The following is a 14120-nucleotide window of genomic DNA, read 5'->3' as shown; positions in this document are numbered from 1 at the left end:
ACTTGGGTCACAGGACAGCCCCTTCTATATTTGAATTTTCAAAGATCGTCACTTTTTGCCAAAATATATTAGGTAGATTTTCTGCCTTCACGAAAGACATGTGAAGGTTTTCCAATATTATTTTCATGATTGTTTTCCCAGCTCAGTTTTTTAAATTATCTACTTTTTTAAGCATACTTTCACAATAAAAATTAGGCGGAATAATTAGCACCCTGCGAAGGACTTATAACAAAACGGAGCACATGATGGAGGAGTTCAGAAAGTTTAGAAAAGGACAACAATGCGTCACGATGAACCTAAATTTAAGGAACGGAAACACTATTTTGGTACCAAGAACCAAAATAGACATATACATAAATAGACATAAAGACATAAATAGACATAAAGACATAAATTATATAGGAAATGCTGTAGAGTTACAGGAAGCCGAAAAAGCGATAATATCTAGTGCAAATTATTGTTTGATACATTTTATACGCATGGGAGGGGTTCAAACCCCAAAATTTACCACCTTTATTTGATAAGAAAGCATTAAGCAACAAAATATTAAAGAATATATATATATATGCCTTAATAGTGTTAAGCTCAAAACCGCAACAGAATTACAAAAGAAATAGAAGAAAAAATACTAATTAATATGTTCCCACAATTTAAAGCCATAACGACCAATCGAATGCCTCCGCCATTAGACAGTTTAATAAGCATCTCGTTTCAAACTCTCAAATGGTTGGTTTTCCGACTTACCAATCCCACGGTTATGGCTTCGTTTGCTGATCGTGTGCGACTGACCGAAACAGGTGCAGAGGCAAGGGGTATAGAATTCAGCACCCCACTACTCTCATGTGTAACAGTCTGAAATTGGTATTCATTTATTGTCTGATTCCTTAAACCATGCACCAAAACTTGTTAATAAAACAGGCATAAACAACGAGGATCACAGAAACGAAAAAAAAGTAGTAACAAAACAAAACAAATAACAAAATTAAAATATTTTGCACCTGCCTCCAGGAACATTCCTCCTCGGCTATCAAAAAAGAAGCAAATAATAAAAAAAAAAGGCAGTAAAAAACATACACTGACTGCTAGATAAAAGCATCAAGAACGTGTCCGTTATACTTGTTCGTGATTTTTGTTCGTTTCAAGATTGATTTGCATGTTCAATTTAAGTTTCACTCGTTTTTATATTTATTTATTAATTTACATTAAAATCTTTTGTAGGTTTGTTTGCATTGATTGTTTATTTAATTTCTATACATTTTAAGTTTCATTTGTACTTCAATAGCAAAATATTTTTTATTACCTTAAGCTTGATATTCAAATTCAATCTAAGCATTACTCGCTTTAAGATCTATTTATTCATTTATATTATTACTTGTTGTATGTCTTTGCTATGACTGCTAATTTAATTTCTGTTCATTTTGGCTTTCATTTATACTTTAATAGTAATTTCTGGTCGTTTTGAGTTTTTATTTTAACATATATCTACATATGATTAGCTTAAGTTTAAAATGGCCCTTACTTTTCTTTTTAAAACTTATTTTTCGGAAAGTTTTTTTTTTAATTAATTTTTGTTCGTTTTTGGTTGCAAAAAATTTCAATTTTTTAAAAATCCCTTATTTCAAAATCAAACTTAAAAAAAAATCCAATATTTCTCGGAATAACCGTACTTGTGCCAGAGTAACCATATAAAAATGAAAATATTGATTGCGGCCAACTTTGGAGTTTTTATGATCGGATGTTTGTGCTATTTTTTAAACATCCTGCTATCTCCCCACGTTTATCAGATGGGTTTAGGGAGTTGAGGGGGGGGGGGGGGCTAGTTGCCCTCCGATCTCTTTTGATTATTAAAAATTGAACAAGAACTTTCAATTTCAAATCAAATGAGCCCTCTTCAAAGTCTATACGAGCATCCTTTCCATAAGAACTATATATGCCCCTAGAGCACTACTCATACCGCCAGCTTCCGGGCCCTTGCGGGTTCCGTCGACACAGGAATTTTTCTTATCTTACCTTTGGACTATTTTTAATGAAATGGCTATTATAAAAATTTTATCAGATGGGCTTGGGAAAAAAGGGTGTGTGTGTGGGGGGGGGGGGGGCTAGTTGCCCACGGATATCTTTTGACTCTTAAATAATTAACTAGAACTTTCAATTTCCAATCAAATGAGCCCCCTCTTAAGTTTATACGCGCATCCCTTCCAAAAGAACCATAAACGCCCCCAGGAAAACACTTCCCACGCCTATCCCCCGGGCTCTGGGGGTGTTTCTGTTATCTAATTTTTGAACAATTTCCAAAACACTGGCTATCTCAAAATTTGTAGGGGACGGGTTTGGGAAAAAAGAACGTTGGGGGGGGCTAGTTTAACTCTCTTGACTCTTAAAAGGTGAACTAGAACTTTAAATTTCGAATCAAATGAGCCCTCTATGAAGTTTATACGAGCATCCCTTTCATAAGAACCATACATGCCCTTAGGGCATAACTTAGAACGCCTTCCCCTGTGCCCTGGGGGGTTCTATTGACACCAAATTTTTTCTTATCCGACCTTTGAACTATTTTTAACAAGATGTCTATCTCAAAATTTTCCTCAGATGGGTTGGGGGATAGCTGCCCTCGGATCTCTTTTGACTATTAAAAAGTGAGCTCGAACTTTCAATATCCAATCAAATGCGCCCTGTCCGAAGTTTATGCGAGCATCCCTATCATACGACCAATATATGCCCCAGGGCATAACTTACAAAACCTGCCCCCGGGCCCTGGGGGGTTGTGACGACACCTGAGTTTTTGTTATCTGACTTTTGAGAAATTTTTAACTTAATGCCTATCTCAAAATGTTTATTGGATGCATTTGGGGAAAAATGGGCGTGGAGGAGCTAGTTGCCCTCCAATCTCTTTTGACTCGAAAAAACTTAACTAGAACTTTCAATTTCCAATCAAATGAGCCATCTCTGAATTTTTTACGAGCATCCCTTCAATGAGAACCACATATTCCCCAAGAGCATAACTTACAACACCTGCCCTTGGGCCCTGGAGGGGTGTGTTCACCCCTGAGTTTTCGTTATATGGTCTTTGAACTATTTTAAAAAAAAGCTATCTCAAAGTTCTTATCAGATGGGTTTGAGGAAAAAAGGGCATGGAGGGGGGGGGGGCTAGGTGCCCTCCAATCTCTTTTGAATCTTAAAAAGTGAACTAGAACTTTCAGTCTCCAATCAAATGATCCCTCTTTGAAGTTATTACGAGCATTCCTTCCCTAAGACCCATATATGCCCCCAGGACATAACTTACAACGCCTGCCCCCGGGCCCTGGTGGGTTGTGTCAAGACCGGAATTTTTGTTATATGATCTTTGACCTATTTTCAACAAAATAGCTATCTTAAAATTTTTATTGGATGCATTTGGAAAAAAAGGGTTTCGGGGGGGGGGGGGGGAGCTGGTTAACCTCCAAAATCTTTTTACGCTTAAAAAGTGAACTAGAACTTTCAATTTCCAATCAAATTACCAATTTATGAAGTTTGTACGAACATTCCTTCCATAAGAACCATTTATGCCCCCAAGGTATAACTTATAAACCTTGCCCCTGAAGACTGTAGGGGGGTTGTTCTGCTCCAACATATAAGGTCCAGAGCTTTCAACTGGCTCCAACGAAATACCTGTGCTAGAACTTTTAATCGGCGTATCTGGGGAACTGATGAGCTCGGAAAGTACTTAAGTTGTCCTAGAATCACTTTTGATTACCGAGTAGGGGACTCAACCTTTAAACTGCCAATCGAATGAGCCCTTGCTGAAGTTTCTACGACAACGTTGTCTATACAAAACCTTATATGCCCCCAGGGCATAACTTACAACCCTTGCCCTGAGGGCTGTGGGGAAGCTGTCATCCTCAAAGACCTAATTTCCAGAGCTTAAAACTACGGTTAATAAAATGGCTATCTCAAAATTTTGATTGGATGTGTTTGGGGAAAAGGTGGGCGTGGGGGGGGGGGGGCTAGTTGCCCTCGAATCACTTTTGACTATTAAAAAGGGCACCAGCTCTTTGAATTTCCAATTGAATGAGCCTGTTTTGAAGTTTCTACGACAACGCCTTCTATAAAAACCTTATATGCCCCCAGGGCATAACTTATAACCCTTGTCTTGAGGGTTGTGGGGGAGTGTCCTCCTTAAAAACATATTTTCTATCTGGAAATCAACTACGCTGAACAGAATGGCTATCTCAAAATTTTGATTGGATATGTTTGAGGGAATGCTGGGCGTGGAGGGGGGGGGGCTAGTTGCCTTCTAATCACTTTCGACTGTTAAAAAGGACACTAGCCCTTTGAATTTCTAATCGAATGCGCCTTTTTTGAAGTTTCTACGACAACGCCTTCTATAAAAACCATAAATGCCACCAGGGCATAACTTAAAACCCTCGCCCTGAGGGTTGTGGGGGAGTTTCCAGCTCAAAAACAGATTTTCTATCTGGAAATCAACTACACTGAACAAAATGGCTATCTCAAAATTTTGATTGGCTGTGTTTGGGGAAATGATGTGCGTGGGGGGAGGGGGCTAGTTGCCCTCCAATCACTTTCAACTATTAAAAAGGGAACTAGCCCTTTGAATTTCCAATCGAATGAGCCTATTTTGAAGTTTCTACGACAACGCCTTCTATAAAAACCAAATATGGCCACAGGGCATAACTTATAGCCCTTGCCCTGAGGGCTATGGGGGAGTGTCCTCCTCAAAAACATATTTTCTATTTGGAAATAAACTACGCTGAACAAAATGGCTATCTCAAAATTTTGATTGGACGTGTTTGGGGGAATGATGGGCGTGGGGGGGGGGGGGGGCTATTCGCCCTCCAATCATTTTCGACTATTATATAGGGCACTAGAACTCTCGATTTCCAATCAAATGAGCCCCCTTTGAAGTTTCTACGACGACCCCTTCCATATGAAGTGCCTCTGGAAAAAAAAAAAAAAAATAAATAATAAAACATTGGAGCCCTATGGCCTTTACTATAGGCAACACTACTACAGCGTTGCCTCTGATACTATTTTCAGCACCTAAACACCAGCACCAGGATGCCAGGCCCCAGCTCAATGTGATCTTCTAAACAAGAACATAGGAACATCGTAAGGAGGTATTTCGTACACACCCTGTGCATTCACCAAAACCAATTCAATGGTGATACGTAAGCCAGGTGCTGGAAGAAGTCGAATTCCACTTCAGCAGCCGGATTTCATATGATGAAAAGTCTACGTATGGACGAATATTTTATTCATTTTGTCTTGTAACAGAGTTAAGAAATTTTTTTCTACAACCGGCAAAACTGTATTTAGTACAAATAAAAAAGTTTTTGTTGATATACTAGAAAATAGGTCGTTCTAGACTTTTTACTGATACATTTTCTAGGAAAATCAAGAAAACTTTGCATTCAATAAGATACTAGTTTCAATTCACCTAGGGAAGTCTTAAGATATTTTCCACCTGATGCAACTCAACGCTTACAATCAGAGATTAGCTTTAAAAGACAAGCTCTAGGCTGCGTAAACTGCATTACTCACTGAATCTGATACAGCCACCGAAGGAGAATGAACACAAATACAAACGAAATGTTTCCTAATATTACCACTTCAGTTGCTGTCGCCTTATGCCTGGACAAGAACAGGGTTCAGTCAGAAAATAGGTGTTGTAAGAGCAACTAAATAATATCTCCCGATTTTATTCATTTTGAAAATGAATTATATTCTAATAAATACCGTTTTCTAGTTGTTTTAAGTGTATATGTATTCCTTTACAGAGGCAAAAAACTTGTTTGTTTTAAACAATATTTGTTTCAAAGTATAGGATTTTAGGAGCTGCAGAAGTTTTTCAAGCTCTACATCATTTAATCTTAAACAAGAAATTACTTCAGTAGAGATGGAATAACTTACATAATAGTCGCTTAACAGTTAATTGGTTCAGTTAAGGGTGGCATAACCTAGCTCACGTTGGTCCAACAGCTACATTATGAAGGTACGTAACTGCCTTCAAAATATAGGATTTTTTGCCGAATATAATTTTTTATTTTCTTAAAATAGAGCTTTATTTACTTTATTAGTTGTTCCTTATACAGTCCCTTCATTATTTAATCTCGAAGTCTTCTTACTACCAGCATTTTAAGAAAAGGGAAGACACTTCCACCCCCTCGAAAAAAAACCTTGTATATACCTTTTAAATCAGTAATTCCACAAGAAAACCCACCAGGCCACGACACACATTTAGTATATAAACGTATTATTATTTAATCGAAAACAAGTTATTAGCAGTTAAAAATTGAAACCCTTTCCCTCTCAAAATTCGATTCTGGACCTGTGTCTGAAATCAGTAGTAATATAAACAAAAAGAACATATAAAAACCTGTTTTTCATTCTGCAATGACTTCACCTCATCTTTCTTAGGCATATCGGGTAAAGCAGTGGACAGAATTTCGGCAAGATTAGCTCCATTCTCAAGAGTATTCCACTCCTCACGACTTGCATTCAATTCCTCTGCAAAAAAAAATTGATTAACACACATTGCAACCCAAAAAATTGATATATTAGACTAACTAGTATATTACCCTTCTAGGATTCGTATCTTAAACTGAAATGATTCTTGGGTTTTAGTTCAGTTTACTTATGATAAGACTCGTGTTATGCCACAGGCGGCCCTATTTATCTTTTATAAGGCTCTCTTTGTTTTATAATTTAAATTACATAGTACCTAATCACTTTGGCCAGGTTTTTATAGCTGTAGTCCAATGCCAGAATTGCAGTGTCAGGGTCATTACAGGAGACTAAAAAGTCTTAACCAAGCAACCTGAGCTAAGACGCGTTCAAATGAAATATATGGATAGTGTGAGCGACGCTAAATAGTGTTACTAAGAAAGCTCTAATTTCGTCGAGTAGATGAGCAGCCATAGCCACGTATTGCTGTGAATTCCGTTAGAGCATATGATTAAAAAGCTGAGTGGTTAGCGCGCTAGACTTGTAATCCTATGTCCTTTGGGATGAGGGTTCAAGTCCTGCTGTCCCCAATTATTTAGTTTGGAAGGTTAGTGGTTTCCCTCTGTAAGCTTATCCAGAGTCGACGCAGCTCAACTATGGGTACCTGGAAAAGTCTGGGGAAGGAGATAAAAATCTGGGAAAAGTCTGGGAATTGCCCTGGCTGAAGGGCCAAGAAACGGAGATCGGCACCGCTGGTAGGAACTATAAAGTCCAGTGTCACATCCTTTACTTGTTTTCACCCTTTTACACAAAAAGAAAGAAACGTCTTTTCAATTACAGTAGCTGATTTGTTGGCAGGATAATTATTCTGCTTTGTTTAACAGCAAAACAATCCTTAAAAAGTAAGTTTTTTTTTTTTTAATTCGCTGTTTATATACATTTTTTTCACGTGTGCAATTGGGAAATACATGGAACAAATATAACAACAACAAAAAATTAGGAGGCCCCACCTGTTACTTCATGGCCTTCATTAAGGTCAATGTTTCTTAAAAAAAAGAAGTGAATTTCCAACACAACCTGTTACTTTATGGCCTTCATTTGGGGTCAATGTTTCTTTTGAAAAGAAAAGAAGTAAACTTTCCAACACAACTGTTTTTGCATCCAAAAACTTTTCCAGTCAAACGCAGACGGTAATAGTCTGTCTACTTTGTGGAGTATGATTCATGAGTGCGCGTTATCATGGCATTCCCCAGACATTGGCTAAGTTATTATAATTTGTGATGTCCTTTATTAATTTTTTTTTTCTTGGCTTGTCAAGCAGTTTAGGGGCATGTATAACCTTTTTATTCTTGTGAACCCGTGCCAAAGTAATGAACTTCTTGGAAACATGGCAAATGTAAATAAAAAAAAAAGGAAAAAAAAGGACTTGGTGAGCGTCAGTTTAAAACAAAATCATGGGAATATAGTGAATGTCATTAAAAACTAAATAAAACTTCTTTTCAACATTATAAATGTAAAAAAAAAGTTGGTGTTGTTTTGCATTTTACAACATGAAAAAATACCCCAAAAATCACTTACGATCATTATGAGCAAAAGCACAAAAGGCTCCTCTAGGGCAGTAGCCAGCATTTTGTACATCATGACATTTGGTCGATTTATAAATTTCGGGATGAAATTGTTGTTCAGTCCTAGTATGGCAGTAAGAGCAGTTATCACCACTGTCGCACAGGGTTGGATCACCCCAGTCATCACCATGCTTCACATTTGGACAAGGTGTGGATCTAAAATAAATTATTGATTAAAATAAGATCCCTTTCAGATTGGATGACAATCAGCTACTACCCCTGGTAAAAGGAGCAGCTCTTAGCCTCTGAGCAAATGAGTATGGGAAACTCATAACAGAGGAAGATCATGGCTGTCTCTGAGAAACAAAGAAAACCAACCGACGCCTTCTAGCGTTACCAAGCAAAATCATAACGTTAATTATAAAATCTAAACAAAAATATTAGTTGCATTAATTTTTTTTTACTTTTGCTTTCCATTAGGCCCAATATAAAAGAACCATTTTTGCAAGTTCAATGTGCATATTTGTGTATATTATTTAACCAGCCTATGTTTTGTATATTAGCCATACCTAACTATTTTGTAACCAACATAAATAATTTAAACCAAAGAATCTGTCTAATTTGAGAGAATTTCATAAAACAAACGGGAATATTTATCAAAACCTATCAAAACCTATATATGAATATTTATCAAAAGTTTAATAATGTGAATTGAATTCGTTTTGAACTTGTTTTAGTTCTGCAAGGAAGCTATAACTGTATATAACGACACTGTTTTTTTGTTTCCTACTAAGCCCGTGTTTCCTACAAACGATTCTCTCTTAACGGTTTGCCATACTTTTTTAGGTGAGTTAAATGGGTTAAGTTAAATGGGGGTTGAGTTCCATGGGAACCGCTATAGCGTATCTCATATCTAAGCATAACCAGATGTGGGCTATGAAACCTAGTCATAAAAACGTATATTTATTGTCACATTTTATTTTTATTCAATTTTAGAATATAGAACAGTGCTTATCCTTCCATCAAAAATTATAACAATTTAAACTACTACGACCTTTAGGGCATGATTCGGGACCTGACTATAACAATTATAACCATTAGGGCCTCATTCAGGATGAGATTTATTCAAGTATTTTATTTTATGAAATAAAAAAAGGAAAACTATTTCAACGCCGCATGGTGAAACAAATTGTGTTTGGTGCGAATAAAGCACACAAATAACAATTAAAACTAAATCTAAAAAATACTCGCTAAAGTAGCAACACAATAAATTGCTGAGCAAGGGAGCATGTTGTTAGGTGCACTGCATCAATATCAGGGCAAAACAATAATTGTCACGATTTTTTTTTAAACAAACCTGGAACGTATTATTCAAATTATTTGAACTAAAATTATTTGATGTCAATTGGTAACTTGATACACAATGGACAGCATACTTCTTTTCAAAACTGAGGGGCAAATAGTCCTAGTACAATAATTCTAACTTGATAATTACTAGTTGCCTTGGCAGCTGTTGATCAAAACAACTGAAGATTTTCGAGTCACTACTTAGGATAACTAGAAAGCATTTAGAGAATCTAGACCACATCTTTAGTGACAAGCTAAAGCCACGCAACTCGTTAACTTCAATTCATGGATTTCTTCCGCGAAACTCTGCGTCAACTTTTCTATTAGTTCTCTGATGCATGGTATCAAAAGGTATTTTGTGGCTAGGATTTCCAAAAACATGGCTGCTCAAAGCAGAAACAAAAAACATTAGCATTGGCCAATGTTTCTTACATAATAAAAACGTGTTTTTAATTATTCTTCTTTCATTTCAATGAATTGCCCTGTTTCACCTCACTTTATTTATCAGTCCTGGTTGAACTTCGCTGAAGTAAGGATGCTGGGACTGTTAAAAAAAAAAAAAATCATTTTAGTTTTATTGACCGTATGTTGTTGTAAGTCTTTTTTCATTCATATATTTATGTTTTTCTGAGGACGGCCCTTGGACATAGGGTCGAAATATTCATTCAAATTATTACTACTGTCTTACGAAAAGAATTCCCTATTATTCTTCTTGTTTTTGATGTTTGTGATTTTTATTCTCCAAGTATAGTTGTAGAAAATCAAAATACATTTCCTGGAAATTGTATTTCGGGCGGAAACTACTATAGTTAAGCCGTTATTGATCATTCTACGGGATCCACAGCAACCACTTACTTTTCTTACATGAAACCAGAAATCATTTATCTGTTTTTTTTTTTTTTTTTTCTTAAAATGTAGCCCGTACTAGCCAAATGCTTAGGACGCTGGACTGACACTTCTACGTCTGTAAGGGCAGGAGTCCGAGTCCCGGTATCACTGATTATTTAGTTTAGAACGGTGGTCAGCGGTGTGACTGCAAGATCAGCCAGAGTCAACCCAGCTCCAAAAAGAAACCTAGAGGAACCTGGCAAGGGGGGGGGGGGGTAATATTCCAGCATTGGATTATTTCCCCCAGCCACAAATTGCATTCCTGGTTGAAGGCAGAGAATCAGGACATCTGTACCTGCGCTACGCAGATCATTGACTGCAGGCGAAAAGTAGCTATGTTTTTCTGCTGTTTGTTCGTAAAAATTATCAAGTTTTTCTTTCTTTTACTATGAAATTTGTGAGAACCGAGAAACGTAAGAAAAGAATTATTTCTGGAGTCAATAAACACGAAAAACAGCAAAATAACTGGGCTTGTCAGGAAGTCTAGTCAAAGTAAAAATAACAAAGCTGTTGTAAAAATCGTTAAAACCTGTAAACACAATTAAAACTCACAGGTTTAAAAGGAATAAATACAAGGACAAATTTAGTCTTGAGACAAAAAGCACAAAACACGATTTATTTAAAAAGAGAAAAAAAGAAAGCTTAAAGTTTGCAAAATAAACACTAAACAATTGTAAAGTAAAAAGATTTTTTAAGGCCAAAAAAACTTTCACTTAAAATTTTACCTTTTACCTAAAAATTTTAAGAGAAAAACAAGTTTACCTTATAATTTTATTGAAGGTAAAGAAATTTGTACATAAAAACAAAATTTTGTAAGATACAAAGAATTTTTAAGGTAAAAAAAAGAAATACAATTGTAGGGTAAGAAGAAGGGGGAGAGAGCGGTAGAAATTTCGCTTATTTAATGTTTATAAACGTGGCTCCTTACTGTTACCAACAACAAAAAAGAGAGAATTCAAATCCAGCTTACCGATATTTAAATTTTCTTGGCGTCCTTCTACGGTCCTTGTTATTGTGAAACTGAGGACAGGCATATCCTTGACGACAAAGCCGCGGAGGTTTTTTGCATTGTTCTGTTTTGTAATTAGCGAGCACATACACTGAGTCTTGCCATTTCGGATCGTCAGCCATTAAATTCCTTTCTTTATCTAATGCATTTGGACCTTGTAAAGTAGAAATATCAAGCTCTGGATTTTCAATTGCCTTCAAAAAGAAATTTATTAAATGATGAATCAATTCTTGTCTTACCTACATCTACACCCTTTCCCACTTTACTTGGCTTTCCCACTTAGCATTTTTATATGGCTTACCTATAAACACATTTGGCTTGCTGTCTAAATAGGTTTCCAAGTTCAATCAATTTCTCCATTCCAGCAGTATTTTTAGTATGTTCAGATAAGAGTATGTTAGTATGTTCATCGTCGTTTAGTAAGATCTGCTTATTAGGAATTTTATGAAATAAAACAATTTGCCCAAGGACGGATGAAAATATCAATAGCCCATCAAAATAGTAAAAACATGTGTCTTGGTATTTGATTATTACAAAACCGTAATATAGAACCTCCATGTACTTCCAGACCCTGCTACATCGTCAATTACAGGTCATCACAGGTTGTCAATCATAGCCAGCGCTGCGGCGGTGCCCAAGACCAATCCGAAGAAAATCTGCTTTCCCTTCAACGCCTACATTGGGAATTTGGAGAAAAAAAAAAAACTCATAACATAGAGAATCGGGTGCACATTGGGCAGCCCAATCTGCGCCCCATTTTAATTTAACCTGGTACTCTTCCCCCTACCTGAATACGGCCTTGTTCTACACCTACTAGTTGATTGTGAGATCTCTTCTTTTTTTTTTAATCTTACGATAGAAAATCGTACAAAAAAAAACATTTAGAAATACATATTGAGGTACCTGGTCGTTCCAAGCAATGATGAGATTCAAAACATTTCGCGTCATTTTCATTTTGGATAGGGGTTAAACTTGGATCAGCTTGGATCAATCTTGTGCGTTAGCTCGGCTCACAAAGCTCAAATTGTAGACCTTGAATCGAATTAAATTTATAATAGTAATTTAAACGGTACTTGTATGAAATATCCCCTACCGCTCAAGTTGTTCATTCTTTTACGCATTGCAGAACCGGTTTTTATTAGTTTCTTTCAGCTTAGCGTGAGACAAGATCAAGAGAAGTGACCGAATAAAAGGAAAATATATAATTTGGGCTATATATTTATAAAAAAGAAAACTTTTATTTTCACCAAAATCTTCATGATACTGCCAAATTTCTTTGGTATAGTCACATTAAAAAGCATCAGTTACATTATACAAGCATAGTCACATTAAAAATTGAATATTTAACATAAAAAAAACCCTAGTAAATCCTCTTGAATGTTATTGTACAGTTTTACAAAACCAGGTGTGAAACCTTTCACTAACCACTGATGGGCAAAGTGTACCGGCTGAAGTTTGTCAACAGGTACTGCAACCATGCGCTGGAGTCGTGTTGTTGTGGATCGAGGGGGCAAAAGGGTTTTGTGGATTGGGTGGATCAGAGATTTTCTTCCGAAATCCATGCAGAGTTTCTCTCTTCTTTTTATTCAGAGTTTGCATTTTAAACTTTGTCAGCAGCTCTTCATACGACATTTCTGCCTGCTTTGAAACTATCATTAGAGCTCTTTCGATCCTGGCGCTTTGCTCAGTAGTCAGTCCAAAATGCCATACAGGAGCTGCATATTCAGAATTGGGCGAATAAAAGATATAAATATTCGGAGAAGGTGATCTGGAGGGGCACCATGTTTCGACATAAGCTTGATCATCTGCAGCCCAGCATTCCCCTTTTTTACTAGACTAGATGTGTTTGCTTCCCATTTTAAATCACTGGTACCTCAAGTACCAGTCCAGAACCCAAGAGTATAATTTTCCTTACTTTAAGAAAATCAGAGATAGTTGGTAGAAAATTTGGTTCAGAAGAATTTAAAAATGAAATAGTTAAAATTGAAGATTTACTGTCATTTACTTTCATATTTGAATTGGAAGCTTTAGTCTTCACGTTATTAATTAAAATTTGAGCTTTGCTACATTCATTTGCTTCACAAATTTCTCCAAGGGTAAGGTCGTTAAAATATTTCCAGCGGTCTTCAAAATCATTAGCGATATCATTGATCATAACTAGAAAAAGAATAGGACCCACAATGGCGCCTTGAGGTACATCACAAAATACTGGCTTGGGTTCAGAGAAAGACTTCTTATATTGTAAAATTTGGAACCTATTTATTACAAAACTCTGAATCCTTTTCACAACAGCAACATTCACTCTAAAATCAATTAAAAGCTAAGAAATTAAAATGTTATGATCAATCAAATCGAAACCCTTTTTAAATTCAATTGTTATTAAGTTCAGTCATTTAGCGGGTTCATCAACATGCATAAAAATAAAATGTAAAAGACTGACTAGATAATGGGATATTGATGTATTGTTTCTGTTACCATACTGAAGAGGATCTAATAAGGGTTCATCTTCAGCTTTTAGCCAATTTGCTACAAAACTTTAATATATTTTGCTGAACAAGGGGGTCAAAGTTATTGGCCTCACACCATCAAAATTAAGTTCAGTATCTTTTTTAGGGATAGGAGAAGCATACCCCGTTTTCCATATTTGTGGGTAAACTGAAGAAGTTGAAACGCAATTAAAAATTTGTGTTAGTGGCTTAGTCAATTTGTCAGGAAATACCTTTATAAGTTCAATCGGAATATCTATAGGAGTTATACTAATTCGTTTGAGTTTCTTTATTTTACAAAAACTTGATCCTCAGAAATAGTAGGTAAAGGTATGCCATCGTGTGGAATTTTCTGATACTCTTGGTTTGTTTTATTTACAGCAA

General features: G+C 36.2%; 1 protein-coding gene across 3 annotated transcripts in view; it reads right to left on the bottom strand.

Moving 5' to 3' along the window:
- LOC148940139 (RING finger protein unkempt homolog) overlaps window positions 1–14120 on the bottom strand; it is a 96388-nt gene that overhangs the window by 29635 nt on the left and 52633 nt on the right. For 2 of the 3 annotated variants that reach the window (XM_089105839.1, XM_089105840.1), the window contains exons 4-7: window positions 11212–11444; window positions 8020–8222; window positions 6374–6504; window positions 745–852 (exon numbers count right to left, since the gene is read on the bottom strand). In XM_089105839.1, the coding sequence (XP_088961965.1) occupies window positions 745–852; window positions 6374–6504; window positions 8020–8222; window positions 11212–11444 (675 nt within the window). The remainder of the gene's footprint in view (window positions 1–744; window positions 853–6373; window positions 6505–8019; window positions 8223–11211; window positions 11445–14120) is intronic. The other variant, XM_089105841.1, reaches the window with a different exon arrangement.

Source organism: Artemia sp. Qi Xiang Cuo, chromosome 20, assembly GCF_049724085.1.
Source record: "Artemia sp. Qi Xiang Cuo chromosome 20, ASM4972408v1, whole genome shotgun sequence".
Taxonomy (NCBI): Eukaryota; Metazoa; Arthropoda; class Branchiopoda; order Anostraca; family Artemiidae; genus Artemia; species Artemia sp. Qi Xiang Cuo.
This window is presented reverse-complemented; position numbering and strand designations above follow the sequence as displayed.